The sequence below is a fragment of the Vicugna pacos genome, chromosome 3, assembly GCF_048564905.1.
Source record: "Vicugna pacos chromosome 3, VicPac4, whole genome shotgun sequence".
In the NCBI taxonomy this organism is placed as follows: domain Eukaryota; kingdom Metazoa; phylum Chordata; class Mammalia; order Artiodactyla; family Camelidae; genus Vicugna; species Vicugna pacos.
Genome location: NC_132989.1, coordinates 35,817,701 through 35,844,672, shown reverse-complemented (window position 1 = coordinate 35,844,672; position 26,972 = coordinate 35,817,701). Strand labels below are relative to the sequence as shown.

The 26,972-nt window shown below is 38.6% G+C and overlaps 1 protein-coding gene across 10 annotated transcripts in view; it reads left to right on the top strand.

Moving 5' to 3' along the window:
- SNX24 (sorting nexin 24) overlaps positions 1–26,972 on the top strand; it is a 147,159-nt gene that overhangs the window by 69,589 nt on the left and 50,598 nt on the right. For 8 of the 10 annotated variants that reach the window (XM_006216498.4, XM_072957734.1, XM_031673118.2 and 5 more), the window contains one exon: positions 18,532–18,615. In XM_006216498.4, the coding sequence (XP_006216560.1) occupies positions 18,532–18,615 (84 nt within the window). Of the gene's footprint in view, positions 1–7,756; positions 7,894–8,764; positions 9,046–18,531; positions 18,616–26,972 lie in introns of those variants that run through there. The other 2 variants (XM_072957725.1, XM_072957730.1) reach the window with 2 other exon arrangements.

Here is a 26,972-nt window from a genome sequence, read left to right as displayed (position 1 = left end):
ATTTTATGTGTCACTTTATCATAAATGTCCTAGCTGAATCCTTTCAATACCAAACTGTTGGCCCCATCCATCCCTTCCTGAGAGTGAGTGCAAGTGTTTGCTCACAACCCCTGGCAGTGGGATGTTGTTTGTGCCCCTCCAAGGCAAGAGGAAATATGTTGAAACTAGAGTGCTCAGGTAGTTACATACAGGCTCTGCTGCATTCACTTTCAGACCGAGGAAGAAAGAGAGATGAGCATTTTGGAAAAGAAAAAGAAGCAGTGGGTTGAGAAGGCATGAGAAGTGAGCAGAGGGTGTGTGGTTCAGTCTTTTTGAAAACCCCTGTCTGGCTCAGATTAACCTGGAGCTTACATTTGATAGAGCCCTCTGATTTCACAGCCACAGGGTAGAGGAGCAGAGGAGAGTGATAGGGGTAAGGAGGAGGATTGTCTGCCTTGAGAACTGAATTTGCTGTTTGGTCAGAGAGAGATACTGTAAGACAACTAACGGAATAGAATCCGATCCTGAAGACAGTGATTTTGAACAGTAGGGTAAGCATGCAGTTATTTGTGAATGATTTAACATTTGTTTGCCCTGATCAGTATATAAAAGCAAAGCACAGAATATGTGCATCTGGCATGGTCTCTACCTTAGAGTGGACTTGAGTTTTCCCTGTCAGCTTTTTGGGTACATACATATGCTTTTATGATTATATATTTCCTTAAACATGAAAACACTGTATTCTCTATATAGCCTGCTCTTATTTTTAAAAGTTTTAACAAGATTAACCATATCATTTCCTGTTAATAAATCTGAGACATAATATGAATGTACTATCATTTGTTAATCATTTTTCTACTAAATACTAGGTTGTTTACATTTTTATAATTATAAATACACTCTTTCACTTTTAAAAGGCATATTTCAATTTCAATTTGGTGCCACTGTGTTGAACAAATAATTCGTATCCTTGTATGTTCACATATTGGGAAATAATTATCCTTATATGTTTTTGTTCTATTTCTATTCTTCATATGTCTCTTTTCAGATTAATTTACTTTTGCAATATATCCCATGAAAAATTACATAGTAAAATGAATATAGCTCTTCTTTCCTATTCAACTACTTTTATCCTTTTCTGGGTGGGGGAGTAATTATGATTGATTGATTGATTGATTGATTGGATGATTGATTCAATGGAGGTACTGGGGATTGAACCCAGGACTTCCTGCGTGCTAAGCACGTGCTCTACCACTGAGCTATACCCTCCCCCCATTCAACTGTACTTATTTATTTTTATTTCTTTATTTATTTTTAATTGAAGTACAGTCAGTTACAATGTGTCAATTTCTGGTGTACAGCACAAGGTCCCAGTCATGCATATACATACATATATTCTTTTTCTTATTTCAACTATATTTAAATTGGATGTATTACTTGTCTCTGGGGCCAAGCAGCTCACCCATCTGGAAGTGTTTTCACGTGTCCATGTTACACTGATCTTGTACATTTTAGTTTGTAGAGGGATAGCCTTGGCAAAGCCATGGTGAGGAGTAGAGTCCTTGGACACTTACAGAGCAAATGTTTGGGAAAGGAATGAACCAATCTTGGCTGGAGGTGTTAGTTCCCTATCTGGTGAACCAACTTTTGGTCTGGGAAAGGACTTCCTCAGAGTTTCTTTTAACTCTGTGTGTTGTGTCCTGTAGGGGAATGCCTGGCGTGAGGTGCACAGTCGCCCTGGCTCTGCCCCTGCAGAAACACTATGGAGAGAAAGAAAAAAAGGCTCACGTCCAAGTGATATAGGGGATTTAATTGTGAGTGTCTAGTACACTAAACCTAGAAGTGAGGCTTGGAGAAAAGCTATATCCTTCCTGCCCTTGGGAGCAGTTTTAGAGTTTTCAGATGTTGGCTGCTTTAGATTTAGCTCGGGCTCTTGGGAACAGCAGGAATTAGAGTTACATATTTTTGGTTTATCTATAGAGACCACATATGTCATATTACTAAGGGAAAATGACCTATACAAACAACATAAAACTTGCAAAATGATTATGATTATATTTTTGCAAGTCAACACCTTTTCTTGAATCTATTGTTCTTTCTTTAAGGGAGTCAGACAAATTAAGTGATTATGATATATCATGTAACCAGGAGAATCTCTTGTTTGGGGTAAAAGAGATCAATATGAGAAGCTCTTGGAATGTCTTTTTTTTTTTCCTCTTTAGCAGCTCCTTATATATGGGTTTAGAAATGCTGATTCTACATGAAGAATGACAGTGATACATGGTGAGGCCTGGCCTCGTTAAACTCCAGACTTCTTGGAGACTCTTTGGCACAAGTGTCTGTTACTTAGATTTAGAAAAGATAGTAATTGGTTAAATACAGAAATTTAGTTGTAAATTTTTTATTAGATAAACTTAGTTTTTCAACTGTCATGTATCAGTGCATTTTTAAAGTAGGTTAACTTAAATTTAAGATAAACAATAAATAAGCTATTACTGTGATACAACTTCATCATCTACAATTGCCATCTTCTCAATGCTGCCCATTTCGACTGTTGCATTTAAAATTGCAACTTTTCCCCCAGCTCTCCCACTTTCTTCCTCCTGGATCTATTTTTCCCCCCAGCCCAGGTAACCACTTTCTAAAACATACTGTATAATTTACTTATTTTCAAAAAATAAATCTATTGTTATCTGTCTCCCCCACTAGAATGTAAATTTCATGGGTACAGTGCTCTTTGTCATTTTACTTCACTTATCGACATCAGACACCTTGAACATGGCTTAGCACATAGTAAGTGCTCAGTAAATACTTGGATAAAGAAATATCATCATCCTTTTTACAGTGTAACAATTTTAAACCAAGCATATATTGGGATTGTGAAATATGTGAAAGATATATTGTTTAAGGAACTATTAAAACTCGGGAGTTTTGAAAGAAGGATGAGAATTCTATGATCTCTAATAGCTTACTTTCTTCTTGTGATGGGCATTTTTTTTATTTTTATTTTTTAACTTTTTTTATTGATTTATAATCATTTTACAATGTTGTGTCAAATTCCAGTGTAGAGCACAATTTTTCAGTTATACATGAACATATATATATTGATTGTCACATTCCTTTCTCTGTGAGCTACCATAAGATCTTGTATATATTTCCCTGTGCTATACAGTATAATCTTGTTTATCTATTCTACAATTTTGAAATCCCAGTCTATCTCTTCCCACCCCCCACCCCCTTGGCAACCACAGGTCTGTATTCTATGTCTATGAGTCTATTTCTGTTCTGTATTTATGCTTTGTGTTTTTTTTGTTTGTTTGTTTGTTTTCAATTCCATATATGAGCAATCTCATATGGTATTTTTCTTTCTCTTTCTGGCTTACTTCACTTAGAATGACATTCTCCAGGAGCATCCATGTTGCTGCAAATGGCGTTATGTTGTCGGTTTTTATGACTGAGTAGTAGTCCATTATATAAATATACCACATCTTCTTTATCCAGTCACCAGTTGATGGACATTTAGGCTGTTTCCATGTCTTGGCTATTGCAAATAATGCTGCTATGAACATTGGGGTGCAGGTATCATCCTGAAGTAGGGTTCCTTCTGGATATAAGCCCAGGAGCGGGATTCCTGGGTCATATGGTAAGTCTATTCCTAGTCTTTTGAGGAATCTCCATACTGTTTTCCACAGTGGCTGTACCAAACTGCATTCCCACCAGCAGTATAGGAGGATTCCCTTTTCTTCACAGCCTCTCCAGCATTTGTCATTTGTGGACTTTTGAATGATGGCCATGCTGACTGGTGTGAGGTGATACCTCATCGTAGTTTTGATTTGCATTTCTCTGATAATTAGTGATATTGAGCATTTTCTCATGTGTCCATTGATCATTTGTGTGTCTTCCTTGGAGAATTGCTTGTTTCGGTCTTCTGCCCATTTTTGGATTGAGTTGTTTATTTTCTTCTTATTGAGTCGTATGAGCTGCTTATATATTCTGGAGATCAAGCCTTTGTCGGTTTCATTTGCAAAAATTTTTTCCCATTCCGTAGGTTGTCTTTTTGTTTTACTTCTTGTTTCCTCTGCTGTGCAGAAGCTTGTAAGTTTCATTAGGTCCCATTTGTTTATTCTTGCTTTTATTTCTTCTAGGAGAAAATTTTTGAGATGTATGTGAGATAATGTTTTGCCTATATTTTCTTCTAGGAGGTTTATTGTATCTTGTCTTGTGTTTAAGTCTTTGATCCATTTTGAGTTTATTTTTGTGTATGGTGTAAGGGAGTGTTCTAGCTTCATTGAGTTACATGCTGCTATCCAGTTTTCCCAACACCATTTGCTGAAGAGACTGTCTTTATTCCATTGTATATTCTTGCCTCCTTTGTCAAAGATTAGTTGACCGAAAGTTTGTGGGTTCATTTCTAGGCTCTCTATTCTGTTCCATTGGTCTATAGGTCTGTTTTTGTACTAATACCATGCTGTCTTGATGACTGTAGCTCTATAGTATTGTCTGAAGTCTGGGAGAGTTATTCCTCCAGCCTCTTTCTTTCTCTTCAGTAATGCTTTAGCAATTCTAGGTCTTTGATGGTTCCATATAAATTTGATTATGATTTGTTCTAGTTCTGTGAAATATGTCCTGGGTAATTTGATGTGATGGGCATTTTAAAACTATGGATGGATGCCCTTTAGCAGCTGGTTGTAGAACAGAAAAGCTTTCTGTTCCTTGATGGAAACAATAGGATGCCTCTTAAGGATCCTCAATTGTAGAGTCTACAAAATGGTCTGCATTTTTTTATGGGCACAGAACTTGACTTTCTCCACCTGCGCTCTGCCCATGTTTCAGGGCTGAGCAGCAGAGCTTTGAAGCTGGCAGGCATATTGCAAACTGCCTATGCACAAGTAATGTCCTCTGTGGGGTCCAATAAGGCAGTAAGTTCAGTATTGAGAGAACACTGGAGGATCTTGGATCTCACCTTTTTTTTCATTTTTTAAATTATTAAAAATTGAAAAAGAATTGATTTACATGCAGTTGTCCAGCTTTCCCAATACCACTTGCTGAAGAGACTGTCTTTTCTTCATTGTTTATTCTAGCCTCCTTTGTCAAAGGTTAATTGATGGTAGGTGTGTGGGATTATTTCTGGGCTCTGTTCTGTTCCACTGGTCTATATGTCTGTTTCTGTGCCAGTACCACACTGTTTTGATTACTGTAGCTCTGTACTATTGTCTGGTCTGGGAGGGTTATGCCTCCAGCTTTGTTCTTCTTCCTCAGTATTGTTTTTGGCAATTTTGGCTCTTTTGTGATTCCATATAAATTTTAGGATTATTTGTTCTAGTTCTGTGAAAAAATGTCATGGGTAATTTGATATAGATCACATTAAATCTGTAGTTTACTTTGTAGTATGGCTGTTTTAACAATATCAATTTTTCCAATCCAGGAGCATGGGGTAATCTTTCCATTTCTTTAAATCATATTCAATTTTGGATCTCATCTTGATGCATATAGAAAAGAGCCTGACTTATCATGAATGACCAGTAATTCTCCACCACTGAAGCTTACCCTTTGCACCTTTTTTGTTTAATTACCTGCCTAATTTCTGTTTATCTACATATATATATTTGTATGTGTGTATATGTATATCTACATAGAACACTTTAACATTTTTGATCTTATAAATTGCATAATTTTTTTGTGAGAATTATGTTTTTTAAGAAATAAGCATAGTGCATCATAGGACTTCATGATGTGTTAGAGAAATGGGGACTTTTAATAGCCTCACATTCATTTAGATTTGTGAGAAACTCAGTGATATTCAGGAAGAGACTAGAAGGTGTTGAGCACCTGTCATGTGCCAGGCTACATGCTAACTGCTTTATAAATTTTGTTTTATTGATTTACTCCATCACAAGCCCTAAGAAATAGGTATTATCACCCCCCTTTTCCATATGATGGAATTAAGGCTCAAAGTGGATAGGTCATATCTGTAAGGAATCACATCTAACAGGCAGCAGATCTGGGTGTCGGGTGTGTCTGACTCCAGATTCTTCTTTCTACCATATCATGTAGCTTCTTCAAACTGTAGTAATTATTAAGACTGATAGTTTCTTTTTAATAAAAGGGCTATATTTCAGAGCTATTTCCATAGCTTTCAGGTCCCCATGAACAATATTCTTTTGACCAGCTGCAACACATTTTCTACAGGAAACCATCTTATTCTGCACTGTCTGCCTCTATCACGTCTAACTTACCTGACAGTTCTTTCTAACAAAAATAGCTCATCTTACCCTTTTCACTATCAGACTGCTGAGCTGGAATGAGGTGTATACATGTTCTTCCCAGTGTGTTGTCCTACTGTTCATTATTTGCTTGCTTGCTTTTCCTTCTTTCCTTCCTCATTTATTTCACAGATTCAACCTGCTTTGTTGCCTGGTGCTGTTTAAGGCAGCGGAGTTACAACAGTGAACAAAATAGATGAAGTTCCTGTCCTTAGGGAGCTTATAATTTAGTGGCAGAACCAACAGTAAACCAACAACCAACAGTGTATGTGTGTGTGTGTTAATGCCAGATTGGTAAATTCAGAGAAGAAAAATAAAGCCAGTTCTGGGGATGGAGAATGATGGGGAGCTAAAGTCCCTGTTGTAGATGGAGTGCCTAGGTAACACCTCTCCAAGAAGGTGACCTGGAATAGTAACAAAATGAAAAGAATGCTTTCTCAATAGGAAGAAAGCACTGCAAAGCCTAGAGTGGGGAATGTGCATTTGATGGTCAGTAAGGAGATGGATGTGGATAGACCAGGATGAGGAAGAGGGCATGTTAGGAGATGAAGAGAGAGGGACTCTGAAGTCGGCTTTTATGAGGCCATGTAGACTTGGTTAGGGACTCAAATTTTGTTTAAGGAGTGATGGAAACCCACTGGAAGGAGTTAAGCAGAGCAGTCATGTGATCTGATAGAGGCTTGAAAAGGGCCACTTTGGCTGCTGTGAGACATAGATTGTTTCAGGGCAAGAGTAGAGCCCTGGGAGGTTGTAAAGTAAGATCTTGGTCCTGGATGAAGGAAGGCACTTCAGATTTGCAAATGACACAAAACTTGGCAAAAACCCTGCCTCATGATTGAGTTGACAGCATCAGTTTTCAGACAAGTTGCAAAATCCTTGTATGATGTGTTGAAATCAACTTAATACTATTTAACAGGTCATTTATAAGCTTAACATCAGTTTTTCACAATCATTTGTTCCAGAACTCTTAGGGAAGACCTGGGGGTTTTGTTTGACCTCAAGGGCACTGAGAGCCAACAGTGAGTGAGATACAGCTTCCAAAAACATTTTAAGAATACAGGTTGAAGATATAGAATCTTAAACTAAGATTGAGGGAAGTCAGGGTTCTACTGGGTCTTAGTGGTCAGGCCTCATTAGGAACACGGGGTTCTGAGTGGCCACTAACACAGGTGAGTGCAGAGGCCCACCACACGTACATAGTGCAGGCTCAACCAGCTCCAGTGATGGAGAGAAAAGTACCTTCTATCTTGTAGAGATGGGTGGATATGGCAAGGTACACTTACATGGAATCATCTTTTTTCCTCCCTGTTCACCACCAAGTCTCCCCTCCCCTGTGCTGATAAAGAAACAGTTGGAGCAATGACTAGATGTTAATAATCATATTAATAGATAACATTCTTGTTTGGATTCTTGCTAAATGCCAGGCAATATGGTGAATAGTTTACATCGATAATCCTATTTAATGCTTACAACAAACCAATTTGAAAGGTATCGTTACAAACTTCATGTTATAGGTGGAGAAGTGAGGGTTGTAAAAGTTAAACAACTTGGCCCAAATCAGAGGAGATCAACAGAAGACACAGGCTTCAAACCTCAGGCAGTTTGATTCAAGAGCCAGAACTCTAAACCACTATGTTATACTGCAAAGCTGGTGAGTGAAATAAAAACACTAGTATAGTAATTTATGCATATTAGGGGTTAAACCGGGTTTTTTTATGGGTTAAAATCTGTCCTTTATACTGATTCTGAGAAAATCCGTGCTGAATTTTAAACTACCTCAACTATGGATTTGGGGACACAATCCATGGACTAATTGGGGAGTGGCTATATTTCCTTAAGTCCTGGATTCTCCATTTTAGGGGAAACAGTGACAAGGTGGTCAGTAGTGCAGGCCTAAGGCCCAGGTCTCCTGAAGGACAGCTGTAGGAGCTGGAGAAGTGTGATTTGGAAAGGGAGACTCTTAAAATGCAACAAAGGCTTCTCATGCTAAAATGGAGGACTGTAAGCCATAACATGATCTCAAGACCTCGAAATAAACTTTTCTTCCTAGGTGATCAGAGCCAGTCTTCTGACTTTAAATCATGTTCACACTTTGATGACTCCCAAATTTATTTCCCTGGCCAAGACCTCTCCCTAAGCCCCAGACATGTAAATTCAGTCCTACTCAGTATCTCCATTTGATGTCTAACATGCCCCACAGACTTAACACCGCCAGTGCTTAGCTCCTGTTTGCCCCCATAGACTCTTCCCAGGTCAATTATTGGCCCTATCAGCCTTTAAGTTGCTCAGACCCTAAACCTCACCGTTAAATTAGATTCCCTTTTTTTCTTTAAATGCACTCCATTTCCAGTTGTCAATCTGTCCTGTTGCTTCTCCTTCCACTCACCTCTTTCCACCACTCAGATCTCATTTCTAACTCTTCCCCACTTACGAGTCTAGGCACATAAACATGTCACACATTTAATCTTCCATCTGCCTGGACCACCCCACCCACCACAACCAGATATTCTCTCTTCCTTCAGGTGTGTGGTAAAGGGAATAATGGACCTCCAAAATGTCTACACCCTAATCCTGAGAATATGTTAGTTGACATGCAGAAGGGACTTAATGGATCAAGGACCTTGAGATCACAAAGACAGTTGTTGATTATCTGTGTGGGGCTAAAATAATCACACGAGTCTTCCACTTAAAAGTGGAAGAGGAAGCGAAAAAGCAGGCCAGAGAAATGTGATATGAGAAAGACTTGATCTTCTGTTGCTCCCTTTGAAGACCAAGAAAGAGGACCATGAGCCAAGGAATAAAGGTAACTTCTAAAAGCTGGGAACTTTGCCTTTAGCTGATAGCCAGCAAGAAAACTGGGACCACAGTCCTAGAACCACAAGGAAACAGAAACCTTTTCTCCTAGTGAACCACCATGCTAGTACCTTGATTTTAGCCCAGTGGAGAAACCAGTCAAGTGCCCTGGACTTCTGACCTGTGGAACTGTGAGATAATAAATGGATATTGTGTTTGTTACAGCAGGAATGAAAAACTAATAAAAGTTCTCTGCTCAAATACACCTTTATCAGTAAGACCTTCCCTGACCAGCCCATATACTAGCCATACACAACGCTCATCCAGCCCCTGTTCTCATTACCCTGATTTTTCTCTGTAGCACTTGTCATCAGCTAATATGCATTTATTTGTGTGATTGTCTGTCCTCTTTCCATTAAAATGTAAGTAAGGTTTGTTAGGGATCTTTGTCTTTGTTTATCTGCACTGACTTAACTTCAGTGCAGATGTTCACTGTTTTATCTGCAGTGATTAGAACTGATCCTGCTAGAAGTAATCATTATTGAGCAGTTGATAGAGTTAGCCTTTTGTTTCCCCTCAGCTTACCGAAGTGCTCTCCTTACCTCGGGCTGTGCTACATTCAGCTTCTTCCCTCCTCTTTTGCTTCAGGGCCTTTGCACCTGATTTGCCTACAATGCTTGCCCCTCCTCTTTGCCTGCTTTTACTGTAGATCTGTTCAGAAACATCAGCTCTTGAGAGAAATGTCCCCTGATACTGGAGAGGAAATTCTGTTCTCTCTCAAGCACTCGGCTTTTTTTAGAGTCAGAATTTTATATTGAGTATAGCTCAGATACCTCTTTATACTTTTCTTTATAGAAGTTATCATAGCTCATAATTTGATATTGTTTTGACTATTCTCTTAATCACGCTCTTTCTTTCTAGTATGTAAGCACCGTGAAGACTAGGACTATGAGTTTACCCACCATTGTCTTTAGTTATAGAATTACAGGGTTTAGGATTGTGGCTTTCGAACCAGCCTGTCCTGGGCTTATGAATCAGTTCCTAGCTTTGTGCCTTTAAGTTATGTAATTTTCTCTGATTTGGTTTCCTCACTATGGATTGGGAAGAATAAGAGTACCTCCATCATAGGGTGTTGTGTGGATTAAATGAGTTAGTAAGGGAGAGTGCTTTGAGCATTGCGCATTGCGCAGTGCGCAGTACACGCTCCGGAACGGTAGCTGCTGCTGCTGCTGCTGCTGCTGCTGCTGCTGCTGCTGCTGTTATACAGTGCAGCCTAGTGCTTGGACATAGCAGGTGCTCAGTGAATATCGGTGCAAAGACATAAATGAACTTCATAGGAACTTGATAGATGTATTAAAAATGAATAATTACCACGTATTATATTTACTCTAGTATAACTTTAGAAGGCAGAAATTTGATTAAGCTTTCTCCTTATTGTAAGAATAATACATGCTCTGGTGAAAAAAAATGTCGATTTTAGAGAAAATTATAGTCATTTGTAATTCTGCCATTCAGATGTCATTTGGACCTATTTTATGTATATTTTATATAAACAACAGCATAGTATGAATAAAATGTTTTATACTGCTTTTTCAACTAGCATTATGATATAAATGCTTCCTCAGAACATCTCAAAACAACAGGTTCTTCTTGATGATTATTGTCCCCTAAAAAAATTCCGTTGGGGCACATAATACATATTTATATGAAATAGTCTATAGGAGTACATTTCCTGAAAATGAGAGAGTGGGACTGTATTTTAAATAATCTCATCATGCCATTTAGATGATCTTTTTAAGAGTAAGGTATGGAAAACAGTGATGCCTAAAGTTCCAGAAGGCTCTGGGGTGGAGGTGGAGTTTCACTTGATTGCTGAACAGAGGACAGGATAGGACTCCTTGGTCTAGGGAGGCTCCCACCTGAGCAGAAGCCCTAGGGTAGGTGAGTGTGCTCTCTGTGGGCCATGGCTAGAGTGGGGAGGATATCAGACGCAGTTGGCTCTGATTGGCTTGTCCAGAGGAGCTGTGGAAAACAAGAAGGGGTTGATGTGTTAGCGCAGATTCTGGAGGATTTTGGAGGGAGGTGGATGAGTTGCTCCTTTTTGCAGAAGCCAAGAGCTTGTGATGAGATGCAATCAGTAGCCAAGTAGTTTGAGAGACAGATGATGGATTTTTGTTCCTCTACATCTCAAACTGTTTCAACCACAGATCTGCTCCTTAAGTAGCCTGTGAGGAAAGCTGTCCTCAAATGCCCACGAGAGACCTTCTGTGCTTCCTACTGGTGTCTTTGTTGACTGCTTCAAAGTTAGCAGTTCTTCATTCCATTTCAGACCATCTTACAAAGCACCAAGATGTTTATTATCTGACACACTTATACAGTAGACATTTGATTTTATTAAAGAAGATACTATGGCTCCAAGATATTTAGAGATTTACCCAAGTTAGTCAGTTGTGCAGGTAAAATTTATTTATCTATTTTCCTTTTTTCAGAGAAGATCATAACATAGAATAATAAAGTTCATACAGCATCTGTCTTGAATGCTTAATTATTTAACATAATATGTGATTTATTGCCATAACAGGTCAGGTAAGCAAAGAACTAGCAGTATTCACATTTTATAGAAAATCTAAATCAAAGCTATATGATATTGAAACTAATGAAAAACTACATTAACCAATCAATATGTATGACCTGATGTATTTGAGTGCCTTTTTTCCCTCCCCCTTAATTGACGGATTGGTTTTGTGTCATAGATATGGCTTAAGAGGAAAAGAAAAATGAAGACTTTTTGTAATCAAGCAGTCAGTCAGGGAGCTGCAGCCAAAATTAGTCAGTAGTAGGGTTTAGACTGAAAACCTGTAGTTCTATAAATATCAATAAACTCAAGAAAATCTTTCCTTTATAACCAGAGAGATTTAAAACTAAAACATTTTGGGGAGAGATGATGTCATACTAGGATATCCGAAAGTAATACATATACATGGAATAATTTCTAACTCTGCATAAACCCTACATGTCAAAGGAAAAATAAAATATCTAGTACCTTCCAGAACCAGAAGTTAGTTGAAAAGTTGCTCATTTGTTTTAAGCATTATGACTCTAAATAACATATCTGGATCTCTATTTCTTGAAGTTTGAATCTTAGGAAATCTCTGTGCCTCTCGTTTAGAAATATGAGTCGAATTCACTCCACATCTGTATTTCATGTCTGTCCACCCTCAATTTTCACTATGTATATGATTTTAATTTCATTATTAAAATTAACATTATACCTTTATATTTGTAAATTTGTAACTTGAACCACCCTCTTCATTCACCAATCTTTAAACAGTGTCCTTAAACAAGATGAAAATATTTGGACCTCATTTACTTCCTTCACACCCAATCCTTCCCCCTTCATCTCCTGTTTTCTACTCGTTATGCCACTATTTTTAACACTGACCAAAAATACTTACAATCCATTCTGTAAAAAATTGTCCTCTATGTTGTATAGACTGATTCTAAAGCTGAGTACAAGAATTAATGTTCTCAATGTTATAAATATGTATGTATGTGTACATTTCATGTTTATATTTCACTGTATAATCATATTTTGGAACTCTAAGGAAGGAAAGGTGGCCTTATAAATGACTAAGTCTGTACTGCTCAGTGGGGAATGTTTCAAGCATTACTTCACATGGACTCTCATTTTGTAAACTGCAGTAAGTCATGTTCCATTTGTTTTGCTTTGTATTTGGAACTGTATGTTGTATACAGTTTTGTTTAATTTCATGGAATTCTTAAGCACTTTGTTTTTCTTGATAGTAAGGTGAATGCTTTGACAACATCATTAAAACTTTACTATTATAATAGGTATTAATCATACCCATTTTCTTCTTGAAAGCATTCCTCATGGAACCCTTTGGCTTCTTATTCTAATTGGAATACTTTTTAGGCTGCATAGCTGGCGTTTTAGGATTCCCACCCCCACTACCCCCCTATTTTATTTCTAGATTAGGTCCACAGTTTCTTGACTTCTTTTTTGAATTCTGTTAGGGGTGGGGGAGCTTAAAAGAAAATTTTCTGAATGTGCACATAGTACACAAAATTTTCTCACTCTTGCATGTCTGAAAAGAGCACTTTCCCACCTTCCTGGTAGAAAATTTGCCTGGATATAGGCAAAAGGTTAAAGATCATTCACCATCAAACTTTGAAGGCATGTGATGCCAACATTTTGAACCAGGTTTTTTTTTAATTTGTGTATTCTTTTGTTGCACTGTGTACCAGGCTACTTCAGCTACAAACCCTTTCTTTGTAGAGGAGAGCAACAGGGCAGTGTGTGAGAAGACCAGACCCAAATGGCAGTGGAACCAGGGTGGGTTTCTCAGCCTCTTAGAGTAGCAGCCTCTTTATAATGTCTTCCTTTGTATTCATTTACTCCTTCCCCAGACCAGAGTCTTTGATGATAACAAAAACAATGGCTGGCTTTTTATATTACTGTATTTTTGAGTTCTTAATTTGGGGGGGTAGTAATTAGGTTTGTTTGTTTGTTTGTTTGTTTGTTTGTTCATTTGTTTGTTTTTATGGAGGTCCTGGGGATTGAACACAGGACCTTGTGTGTGCTAATAAGCATGTTCTCTACCACTGAGCTCTACCCTTCCCCTGAGTTCTACTAAATTTTAACAATTCTACATCTGAAGAAAATTTTTTTCCCAAAGTAAATGTGTGGGTTATTTTCTGAGTTTGCCTACAACTGAGATTACCTTTTTGTTGTCTTTACATGTGGATAATAATTTGGATGATTATAAAACTCTGCAGACATTGCTCTACTTTTTTGGGAGGAGAGGCATTTAGTGTGGCATAGAAAAAGTTGGGGATCATCCCGATCTTTGTTCCTGCTTTTTTCCATCAGGATATTGGCACTACTCTCTTTTTCATTATTGTGATTTTAAAAAATCCAGAGTATTAGGTGTATTATTTTCCCTGAGAGACAGTAAACCCTTTTGATCTTTGCAGCTTAGGAAACTTAGGTTTCCTTTGTCTTTGATTTTTGCTCTTGCTCTAATTTTTGTTGTTATTGTTGTTCTTTTATCGCTGATTTTAATCATTTTGGGTCCTTTCTGGTATCATGAATTTTCTTTGCAAAGAAGAATTATATTAAAAAAATAGGTACACACATAAATTTAATCATACCCAACTCTCACACAGCTCTTCTATAGTGGTAATTATTTAGAGAATTGTCCTCTTTCTTTAAGCAATGGTTTATTTGAAGGAATGTATTTTTCTTTTAAAAACATTTAGAATTTTCTGAAATTTAGATGTTTTCAAAGATATGAGAAAAAAGTTGTTAGCATCTTCTCCACAACCAAAAGTGTACCTTCATGGGTATCGGATTCTTAGCATAACACTTTAGTGATCCAAACTACTTGTAACACTGGACTTAAAACTTTATTTGTGTATGGAATCTCCATCTGTATTTGGAAGGCACTTAAAAGTTATTAGACACAGGGAAAAAATTTTTTTGCTTTGATTGAAAGTGAATAACTTTGTAAGGTATAAGCTTCGGAAGACAGATCATTCAACTTGAAATATGGGTTAAGTTCTTCTTTAGCTTAAGCTTATTTGTTTTTTAGGTCCATTCTTGAAAAAGTGAATATAAACCCACATTTTAAAATATTTTTTCATTGACTTACAGAAGTTTAACTTCAGAGATATAATCGAAAAGGAAAAAAAGCATGTAATCAAACCACACTTAGAAACTGGTGTACAGCAAAGTGATTCAGTTATACGTATACACATTCTTTTTCAGATTATTTTCCATTATAGGTTATTACAAGATATTGACTATTGTTCCCTGTGATATATAGTAGGTCCTTGTTGTTTATCTCTTTTATAGTAGTGTGTATATATTAATCCCAAACTCCTAATTTATCCTCCCCTGCCTTCCCCTTTGGTAACCAAAGTTTGTTTTCTATGTCTATGAGTCTGTTTCTGGTTTGTAAATAAGTTCATTGTATCTTTTTGTTTGTTTGTTTGTTTAGATTCCACATATAAGTGATATTATGTGATGTTTGTCAATCTCTGTTTGACTTACTTAGTATCATCATCTCAGGGTTCATCCACTTTGCTGCAAATGGCATTATTTCATTCTTTTATGGCTGAATTATATATTCCATTGTATATGTACACCACATCTTCTTTATCCATTTATCTGTGGATAGTCATTTTAGTTGCTTCCATATCTTGGCTATTGTAGATAGTACTGCTATGAATATTGGGGTGCATGCATCTTTTAGAATTAAGAGTTTTTTCCAGATATATGCCCAGGAGAGGAATTGCTGGATCATATGGTAAGTCTGTTTTTAGTTTTTTAAGGAATCTCCATTCTGTTTGCCATAATGGCTGCACCAAACAACATTCCCACCAAGAGTGTAGGAGGGTTCCCTTTTCTCCACACTCTCTCCAACATTTATTATTTGTAGACTTTATAATAATGGCCATTCTGACTAATGTGTGGTAACAAATCATTGTAGTTTTGATTTGCATTTCTCTAACAATTAGCAATGTTGAGCATCTTTTCTTATGGGCCATCTGGATGTCTTCTTTGGAGAAATGTCTGTTTAAGTCTTCTGCCTATTTTTTGATTGGGTTGGTTGTTCTTTTTGTTATTGAGTTGTATGAGCTGTTTTTATATTTTGGAAATTAAGCCCTTGTTGGTCCCATCGTCTTCAGATCATATTTTGTATCTAATTGTTTTGTGTATCCCTTAACTGCTTATTGTGGATACAGATGATTTTATTGCTTTTGTCTTTAAACACTCCTACTAGTTTGTATGTGGAAGATTTTCTACCTTTACTGTATGTTTGCCTTTACTGGTGAGATTTTCCATTTCTTAATGTCCTTGTTTCTCATTGTGGCCTTTTCTTTACTATCTAGAGAAATTCTTTTAGCATTTGTTGTTAAGCTGGCCCAGTGGTGCTGAACTCTTTTAGATTTTCCGTGTCTGTAAAGCTTTTTATTTCTCCATTGAATTTGAACAAGAGCCTTGGTTGGTCCCAGTGGGTGTGAGATTCCACATGCATCCTTTAAGAGTGGAGTCTATTTCTTCGAGTCCTGTGGAGCTCCTGCAATCCCCCTGGCCTTCAAACCCAAAAATTTGGGGGCTGTTCTTCCTAGTGCAAAACACCTGGGCTGGGGAGCCTGATGTGGGGCTCAGAACTCTCACTCCTTTGGGAGAACCTCTGCAATATAACAGTTCTCCAGTTTGTGGGTCACCCACCCAAGGGCATGGATTTGATTATATCATGAGTCCACCCCTCCTACCCATCTCCTTGTGGTTCCTTCTTTATGTATTTAGTTATGGAAGATCTTTTCTAATAGGTTCCGATCATTTTTATTGATTGTTCTTCTGTAATTAGCTGTGATTTTGAATTTAAAAGAAAAAAGTCTCATCAACATTAGGTATATTATGCATTTTTTAAATGGCAACATAATGTGTGTATGTGTGTGTATAACCCCACCCCCCTAGATCCCCAAGTGAATTTTAGTGATTGTGTAAAGTAACTGTGGAACTTGGTAATGGAAACGTGATCGATAGAAGGGGTGACATTCCGTGCAGCAGCCTCTGTGTAGTGTGTCTCATCCCTGGCCTTCAGGAGGGGGCACCTGAAGGGTGACCTGGTAGGTTGACCCTTAGTGAGTCTTCAACTTTCTCCTTCTGTGATTCTCCAGCAAACATGCCAATTAAAGTGGTGATGGAGTCTCAAGTAACTGGACTCAGAACATAATTTCAGTTGTTTCATGCAGCACAGCAGATGGAAACTACTTCCATTGCTCCCACATTGTCCTGATTTAAATCTGGGACCTAACACAGAAAGAAGGGGGCTCTGTAGCCTATTAACCAAGCCCCTAAGTTGAAGCTGTGCTTCTTTTGTTTTTGTTTCTTAGGGTGCTTTCCTCATTGTATTCCTGGCTTTGAAGGGTCTTTGAAGAAGAATTTTCTTTAGTGAATTAGTAAACAATTTTTGTCTAAAAAAAAATTTACATGTGTCTGAGAATTTGAAGCACGTGCATATGTTTTGAGAAGAAAATACTTTCCCTAATTCACCAAAGAAAAGTATTTTTTAGGGTGATTTGTTGAAAAAAGTTGATTAAATTGGTAAAAATTTACCACTTATTTAATAAAAGCAGGTTTCTTTTTTTAATTTATCTTTTTTTTTATGTTTGACCATTTAAAAAATTTTTATGTAAACAGTTTATTTTTGGAAGAGCAACTCATTGAGAGATAAAACTGTTTTAAAATTTACATATATGTACTGTTCATTGTTTCTAAGAACAGTTTAGAGCTTTAAAAAGCAGGTTTCTTAAACTGAGTCACGGTACAGAGGATTTTGTTTCTAATCCAAAGAAGGACAAAAGTATAAACACATTTTATGTTTGATGACATAATTTCTGGCTTTCCAAAAGTTATATTTACATATAAGGCAGAAATATAGAATCACAGGGCTCTGTTTTCACGATGAAGGTATGTGACCTTGTAGCTCCTATGCTAATTTTAAGTAATTCTTTCTAGGGTTAAAGTAAGCAAGCTTTTAACACTCTATAGTGTCATGTGACCTCAACTTCTGTTTTCTTCAAAAGGCCAATTGAAATGAAAAACCAGGCTTATTACTAAGTAATGGAACAGTTCTCCTTCATCTTGGTGTTGACACTCTTGCTCAGCGAAACAGGAGTCAGAGACAAACTCTTGGAAATAACAGAGCACCTTTCTTCTGCCAAGCATCCTTCCCTGCCTCACCTTAGCACTGTGTTTTCATGAGCATCTAATCATATTTCTCATCCCTTGTTCCCTGTCTTGACCCACTGACCTAAGAATCAAGAAAGTGTCATGTTAGTGCCTACTAATTAGTGCACCCAGAGAGCCTTTTCATCTGGCCTTTCAACCTTCTGGAGGGAGGAGCACAAGCTGTCACTCATATCATGCAGGGAAAATGAACCCTTACTACATTTTCCCTGTTTTGCAAACAGCAGAATTAAGCCCAGCTGAGACTGGAGATGAATATGCAGGTTAGGAAGAAATTAACCTAAAATGCACTACTGTTTGCATCTTACAGATGACAAAGCACTCCTTTCATTGAAATACCCATAATGGAATGTGATTTTAGCCAGACTGTCACCTTGGCATCACAGTGTTATTTCAGTGCCGTCATATACATTTGGTGATTTAATTTTAGGAGAAGAATGTTCTCTGATTAAAAAGTTAAGGAGCACTTTAACACATTTACGTTTCCACTGTTTTTAGATACGTTTGCTGGGATACTGCCGTTTATTAGTGAGCATTTGGTTCGAGGGCTCATTAATCAGTGCTGTTGGGCCAGGGTCTCCTGAGCCTTCTGGGTTTTGGGGGATCAGCTACTGTAATTAAAGGGATGAAATACATCATGGTCACAAACTTACCACATCAGACAATTGAGGGTTTTGAACTGGTGAAATTAATCTTTTTAAATTTTTTCCTTAGGTGTTTAAGATAGAAGTGCTAATGAATGGAAGAAAACATTTTGTTGAAAAAAGGTACAGCGAATTTCATGCCCTGCACAAAAAGGTAACTTTTTTCCCCTTTTGTCTTTATGGCAGATGGTATAACGTTAAGACTGCTTTCTGTGGTTCCTAAAAGCTTTAATAGTTCTTGGAACAGTAGGATTTCTTTTATCAAGAAGTAAGTTTCCTTTAAAAATAAACTGTCAGTCCTTTCAAGGTGGACTTTCTGAGTAGGTGGGTTTTCTATTAAGATGTTTTACATAATAGATTGTGACATCAGACTGTTTGTAGTGTACATATCACAGGTTCAGAAGGAATAAGACCCAGACCCAGACCCAGACCCTATTTTCTCCATAAAATACACTTAATGTGCTTTACAAAAAGGAAAAAAAAATGATCATTTTTTGGGAAGAAATGGATTAAAAATCAACTTAGACTTACATGTACCTGGAAAAGATAAGACACATGTTATGTGTAATTAAGGACTGTTAGAGGATCATGTGAAGGGGGCTCATAACTTTCTTTTGATTTGTAAAGGCCACTTTACAAGGCTAGCATTTCAGTTCTCAGATCCATTTTAGTGAAAGTCTCCAATAAAAGAAACAAGAACACAAAAGGAGTATCTGGGTTTTGGGAGAAATGGTCAATATAGAGTAGAAGAGAGAGTATTTTTTATTTTCTACCAAAATTTAATGTTTTGAAAGTTAAAAATTATTGGGGTGGTGAGATCACCTTAATAACTAGAAATACTTCATGAAATTGCCCAGAAAAATCACGATATATGAGTTAAGGCAGTTTTACCGTTTTTCTTTCATGTACATACATATTCATATCTGTGTATATACGTGTGTGTGTGTGTGTAGACTTCATATGTATGAATATATATATATGTATACACATATGAAATGTATGGCAGAATTCAGTTTCTTCTCTTTTGTTACTTTGTTAGGTAAGAAGTTAGATGAGAAGATTCTTCAGAAAGAATCTATTCCTTCAATTTCATTAGGGATCTCTGAAATTTTCTGGGAAACTTCAGTGCATAAATGATGTGATAGTGTACTTTGTATTAAAAGCTCTTTAGCATGTTTTAAGTTTAAAATTTCTCCACTTCTTACTAGTCGGGAGAATAGAGTAGTGAGTAAAATTTTAACAGGTTATATGGAGAAGTTGGTGAGCCTGTTTCCCTCTGTTTTCTCATAAAGAGGAGCTGTCACTTATCTGTACACTTTTCCATTAGAATGGGAAGGGATAATTTCCATTGCATTTTCCAATTAAATTTGTGTTACATCCAGGTTTACTTCCGAAAGAAACAACACAAGTGAGCACAGATTTAGGCTGGGTGTTGCCACCTGACTTTACGAAGGCCCCCCTACCTCCCTATCCCTACCAGGGGCCTCAGAGAGAAACAAACTTGGAGTCTGGGTCTCACTTCCTTCTCAAGGAATTCTGTTTCGGTTTACTTGTTTCTCGAGGAAATGGATTCTAGAGAAATTCCTGCTGGGTACCTCATGAAATAAGTCCAAACAGTGAGATTAAGATCAGAACTTCTCCCCCAGCCCAGCCTCTGACAACCAGAGTCTGGACTAGGCAGCCTGTCACATCCAAGCCCCCTTCTTAACCAGCCAGGTCTCCATGACCCTGACACAGCCCCGCTGGCCCCACCAGGTACTTGGGGACCAACTCCACACGAGGCACAGCTGGGGGACTGCCAATTAGGCCCACCCTGAGCAAGAGGCTGCCCGTGCTTCTTCCAAGTGGAGGGTCAGTCATCCTACTCTCTTGCTCTAATGCGATTTATTTTCTTCTGCAGAAGAGGACCCTCTCCCCAGTGATGACAGGCATTCTTAGATTCTCATGGTCAGAAAAAATGCCTAGATTTTCTAGGACTCTTCTCTCATTATCTGAAGTTCTCTTAATAATTTTAGCTATTCTTACTATTATATCATCAGGACTACTAGAATTAAGAGAGTAGGAATTCTCAAATCTCTCAATTTTGCATGTTTTTAGCAGCTTTGTTAAAACACTCTTACAGGCACACAGAGAAAAAAATAACATTGGGGCAGAGTTTTAGTTGGGAAGCTCTAATCTTACGTATTATAGAGCAGAAAGTGGCTGCGAGAGTCTCCTTTACTTGCCCTAGTTATATATGTATTAGATTTGGCAAAAAGGTAATTACAAAAGACAGTGAAGTACCAATAATGGCAGAGTGTAAAAATAAACATAAATCTATGATCTTGACTATACAGTTGTGTGTTAAGGATTGAAATTGGCAAAAAGTTAATCGGAATACACAGGCTTTACTGATCACTGCTGCCACATTGTACAACTATATCTTTCATTAGAACTTTTGTACCCCAATTTCTATATTTGAATTTTGTGATGTACTTTGAATGTTCTGTTTTTACATAGAATAGTTTCCCTTTAAATGCAGTTAAATCTTTTCTCATTTAGTTTTCTTTAATATTCAACTATTTCTGTAGTGGAAGCAGTTTTCTCTGTTGCCAGGGTCTTGATTCCCCTTATACTTTACATTGTATTTCTCACTTGTTAAAAGTGATCAGCCTATGTCCCCAAGTTACTTCCTAAATAATAAATGAACTATCAACATGTGCTTTGCACCTTTAGAATGACAGATACGTGGCTCGTCTCCATGTACCACAAACACACAAAAATGCCTCCTGGCTTATTGTCAGGCTCCTTTTGAGGCAGAAACTAAAACCATCACCCATATGACAGTTCATCTGGTTGTCTAAAGAAAGTTCTTAATGATTATTACTTCTCCCAAACTTTTATAGTTTTTGATATTTTAAGTATGAAAACAGTATTTTGTTTACACTTTTCGTAAGATTTCTTTCCAAATTTTGGAAAATTTCAGGAGTTTTTTTTTTCTATGTGTTTATTTTCCTCCCCTCAAGTAAGCTTAGCTTTTTAGATTATAAAGCTAAATCTTGCAGAAAGTTTGGGGACAGAGGAAATAACCCATTGTTACCCATGTATATTTCTGCTATGCTAATACCATTGCTATTTTCCTTCATTTCTTTTCTTGCATTTTTAATGAAACAAGTCCTGATGTGCTGAGTTCCCACATGGTGGAAATTATGGTGTAGAAATTGGTGTGGAAGCTCTGGCGGCAGAATGTTCCTGAGCCTGCCCTTACCTCTTAAGTCCTTGTAGTAAGTCATGTGGTGTCTGGGTGCTTCTAGTTCCCCATTTTTAGCATGGGAACAGTGGGAGTGCTAGGGGCTGCCGCATTTTGTGGCTCATGGCTTTCTTCTGTCTTCAAAGCCAGCAGCCATATCACTTCAACTTCTGCTTCCACCATCACATCTCCCGTCATCACGTCTCCTCTCTCTGACTTGGGGACTTCTGCCTCCCCCATGAGACTACATGGAGCTTCCCTAGATAATTCAGGATAGTCTTCCCATTTCAAGATACCTAATTTAATCACACCTGTGAGGTAATGCATTCACAGGTTCCAAGGGTTAGAACGTGGGCATCTTTTGGAGGACCATGATTCTGTCTCCCACAAACCCCTTTACCGGCCAGCCTTACTTCCCACTGCTTCTCCTAAGGAAACATCAGTGGCAGCCAAGCCAGTGTTCCCTCTCACCCCAGTATATGAAAAGTGCTGCCTCTGTCTTTGCCGTGCTGATGGCCTTCCCTCTGTGTTCCCATCTATTCAAACAAACTGAAACAGTTTCACTTCTTCTTCCATGTGCATACCTTTTATTCCCTAATCTCTTTGTTCTTGAAACTCTTTTTCCATTTAGAGTAGAGATTTCTACTGAAATTAAAAGCATCTAAGAGATAATTAAAACTTAGTTATGCCAAAGTTTTGTCGGTGGAAAAGTTACCATCAACAGTGGGTACGTAGCAGGTCTTCATGGAGTGAGTTCTGTATAAACTCCTCTCGCAGAATAAAAAAGGAAGGGAGTGGTCCCCCTAGGCGGAGGGGATGGTGTTTGTGGGGTTGTGGAATCTGGTCACTATCTGCAGGGATCAGAGAGGCCGCTGGGCTGGACACAGCCGGGCAGGACAGTTAATCATCGGGTGGAGTGGCAGAGGGGTATTTATCTTGTAAGCAGCTGAGCCCTACTGGAAGCACATTGTCTTGGGTTTGTCTCTCCTCATCTCAAGCAATTCATTACTCACCTACCAGCGCTGTCACAGCCCAGCAGCTGTGATGATCAGCATCCTCCGTTCTCCTAACATAAATAAAAAGGAAAAACGTTTCCAATACTGTATCTTCAAGACTTTTTTTTTTAAGAGAGAGAGAGATAATGGTTTTATTCTGAAATTTAAGAAATCTTGGGATTAATATTGTTAAAGGAAGTTTCTTTAAAGTGAAACCTAAGAAGCTTAGTACCGCAGAATAAATAGCTTTTTTGGCTTTGTTCTCACTTGAGAAATACCTCAAATAGTGTAGAGAAGAGATAGATATTTATTCCCTTACAGATAATCATAAATTACTCCTCTCCCCCCACCCACTACTGAATCAGTCTCATCAATAAATGAATATAATATTTCCCATTGAACGAAGAAGGCCGCACCTTGGATCCCATCTTCTCTCCCATGTTCAGCCCGTGCTCTCCTCTCTCAGTATGGTTCCTGGAAAGAGGAGCCTCTGCCTTCCCGCTACCCGCTTTCTCTTTATCTGGCTTCTTAGACTTTGCAGTGTCTCTCTGTGCAGTCTGATGATGCCTCTTAGAAACACTTTCCTGACTCAACTTATTGTTTCACTACCTCCTCACTGCTTGCCCTGCCTCTCGTCCCTGCTCCCTGAGAGTTGGTTGTCTCAGACCGTGGCCCTTGTGTTAGTTTTCTCCAGCAGCATAACAGATTGCCACAAGTTTAACAGCTTTAACAACACAAATGTGTTACCCTCAGAGTCTCACTCGGCTGAAATTAGGGTGTTGCCAAGGTTGTGGTCTCATCTGAGGCTTGGGGTCTTCTTAACATTGTTATGTCCTCATTTGGTTGGAATTCGATCCTTTTTATCTTGCTGAAGTGGCTCTCAGCTCCTTGAGGCCACTCTCAAGTGCTAGCCACGTGGCCCTGTCATAACATCTGCCTGGGGTCTCAAGTGTAACCTGACCAAGGGGGTGGACTGTCTTGTCACCTGTCGTGTAATGTAACCTGACTATCTCACCAGATTCACAGGTCCTGTCCAGACCCAAGGGGAGAAATTTTACAGGCATGTAAACCAAGAGGCAGGATCTTGGGAGCTGCTTTGGGTTCCTGCCCTGCACAACCCCTTTTCTCCATCTGTACGGAATTCCCAGTGTTGTGTTATCTAGTTCTGTGACTGCAATACCTCTTAGGTATTATGACTCCCAGTTTACAGACTCATCCAACTGCCTGCACATTGTGTCTGCACCCTAGATGCCTGTTGGACATCTCTTATTTGAAATCACCAAAATGGAACAATTGATTCTTTTATGATAGGATTTCCTTTGGTTGGCTATAATAGAAACTTGACTAGGTTTCTTAAACAAGTAAAAGATTAATTATTCTCACAATGCAAGAAAACTAAAGGAAGGCAGTGCAAGTTGATAGAGCAGTTGTACAATATCCATGTTCCAAGGCTCCTTCTGTCTTTCTGCTTCACTGCCTTTACCTCAGCATGTGACTTTCACCCTCCGGTTACAACATAGCTGCTGTCCCTCCAGGCATTGCTTCCACATTTCTGAGAAGAAGAAGAGCCTGTTTCTTTTTCTGAGGAAAGTAGGAGCCCTACCCAGTAGACTTAAACGACATTTCATCAACATCTCTGTCACATGGCCATCCTAATTACAAGGAACTTGGGAAATCAAGTTTTGCTCAGCAAGTTGGCACTCTGAATGACATTTTTGTTTGTTTGCTTTGTTTGCAGGAAGAAAGAGGGAGTGAACAGTGGACAGGCAGCTTGCAGTTTCAGCCATATTTCCCACTCATGTGGGATTCAGTTTTGCTGCAAGTGACTGTAGAACCAAAATAATGGTGACATTAACAGATGCATCTTTATTTCTCACTCACGTAAATGTCAGGGCTGGTGTGGCAGTTTCATGGTCATCAGGGAACCAGGCTTTTGTGGCTTTCCCATTCTCAACATCAGGCTTCCACCTCATGGTCAAAGGTGACTGCTCCAGGTCTAGCCATTAGGAGGAAGGAGGAAAGGAAAGAAAGAACAGCCCTTCCCTTTAAGGTCACTTCTGAAAGTTGCACATACATGTGTATTGCCTGCCTCTGACTGGAATTCGGTCATGTGGCCACACATAGAGTCCAGGGAGATTGGGAAATGTGTTCCTTATTTTGGATGGTCATGTGCTCAGCTGAAAATTGAGTGTTATATTCTGCAGAAGAGGGAAGATTGGGTTGGGGGAGGTAATTAGTGTTCTCTGCTGCTTAACTCTAAACCTGGCATTCTCCCACCTTTCAGTGAACAAGAGGCTACCAGGTGATGTCAGAAACCTGAAAGAGTCAAGGTCATGAGGTCATTCTAATCACCCCTTTCCATGTAACCCCACCATTTTCTGCTGCTCTGCACTTCCACTGCCAGCACCATAGTCCACATCACCACTGTCTCTTCCCTGGACTTCCACAGGAGCTTCTCCTGGGCTCCCTGCTCAGATTCCACCCCCTCACCATCCATCTTGCTCATAGAATCAAGCGTGACTTCTTTAAAGTAAAAATCCTGTCAGGTCATTTCCTTGCTGAAAACGTTCAGTTTGCTTCCCATGTGGAAAGATACTCAAATTCCCATCATGGCCTCCAAGGCCCTACCATGTCTGACACTGCCACCTCTCTGAACTGTCTTCTCCTTGCTGGGTTTTGAATGCCAGGACTGGCCCGCCCTTTCCATGCTCTGTCTCTGCTGGAACCTTCCTTCTCCAGCTCCTTACCTGGCCCTTCCCAGCATCATTCAGGTGGCTCCTCGAACTTTCCTGACTCATGCTGGCCTTCCCCAGCTGCCCTCAGTGCAACTCCCATCTGTTACTATCTGCCCTTACCCTGTTTTATTAAACTTGTTTGTTGTTTTTTTTTATCTGTTTCTGGGTATGAGATCCCCATGAAGGCAGGAGTGTTTCTAACACCAGACTAAAACATGGGAGCTTAGTGTCTTCTATTCCATGACCTCCTTCAGGGGCTCTTTGTCTTCCCTGGGATTTATTTTTTCTGTTAGACCAAAGAATAATGTACTTTTAACAAATCCTGAATTTACCCATCTTCTCCCTACTATCTGCTGCTTGGAATCCACCTTCTTCCAGGAGGCTTCTGTCTCCAAATCCTCTGCCCTTTGGCTCCAATCTAGGCTGATTGTTCTGTCTGCCCTTGGATTCCCCTTCCCCTTGCTGATGGGGAAGAGCTATGAGTCCTGATCCTATGTTCCTCTTCCTTGCTTTTAATCTCTCAGGTTTCAAGAACTACATACTTCACTTGGTGTAAAAAAAAAAAAAAGGCATGGGAGATAAGCTTTCTCTCATGATTGATGGTGTGCTGGTTCTAGAAATCCATGTCAGATTAAATTGCTGCAGCGTTGACCTTCCAGCACCCATTGCTGCTGATGGCAAGTCAGTTGCCAGTGAGTTCTGCTTCCTTTTTTTTGCCCCCTTATGTTTTTCCCTCTATCTTCTCTTTGTCCTTGATATTCTGAAATCTCAGCAGATAAATGTCAGTAAGTATGAGTCCCTTTTTATACATCATGGTGACAACTGAATGGGTTCTTAATCTGAAGACATATATTAGGTCATATAAAATGTTTTAACTCTTTGCAAATTTCTTTGAAAATTTCTTTTAGTCTTTATGAAAGTCTTATTAATTTCATAGTAAATCTCCTGGATTAATCCTATCTGTGTTTTGTCTTTTCACCTACCTTTTCTCTCACTTTGTTTATTCTATACTTTGAGAGACTTCTGTGATTTTATATTCTACATCTTTTAATTTTTAAATTTTTCTGTCTTTTTTTTAAATTTTCAAAATCTTTCTTTTTCTGTTTCCGTTTTTCTTTTTTTAAAATAGAGGTAGTGAGTATTGAACACAGGACCTCACGAGTGTTAAGTACATGCTCTACTACTGAACTATTACCCCCACCCCATATTGTTTCTTTTTCATAGCAACCTGTTCTTGTTTCTTTTCCAACTTGTTTTCGTTTGATAGAAGCAATAACTTCTCAAATCTTCTTGTGGATACTAAATAGAATTTAAAGATCTCTCCTGTTATTTGATTTTTCTGTTTCCTTTAGGATTAGTTCAGTCTGTTTGTCTTCTCCTTTCTCCTTCATAGTGCTAGTTTCCCATAAAAGAGATCCTTGAGGGCCCATCCAACTAGGTTAATTATTCTGGGTATTTGTCCTTAGTTCCTCTGCCTTGGGTACATATGTCTGGTCCCTCTGTAGGGTGTGTCAAAAGAAGGGCTTCATTTTAGAGAATGAGGGGAGTGAAC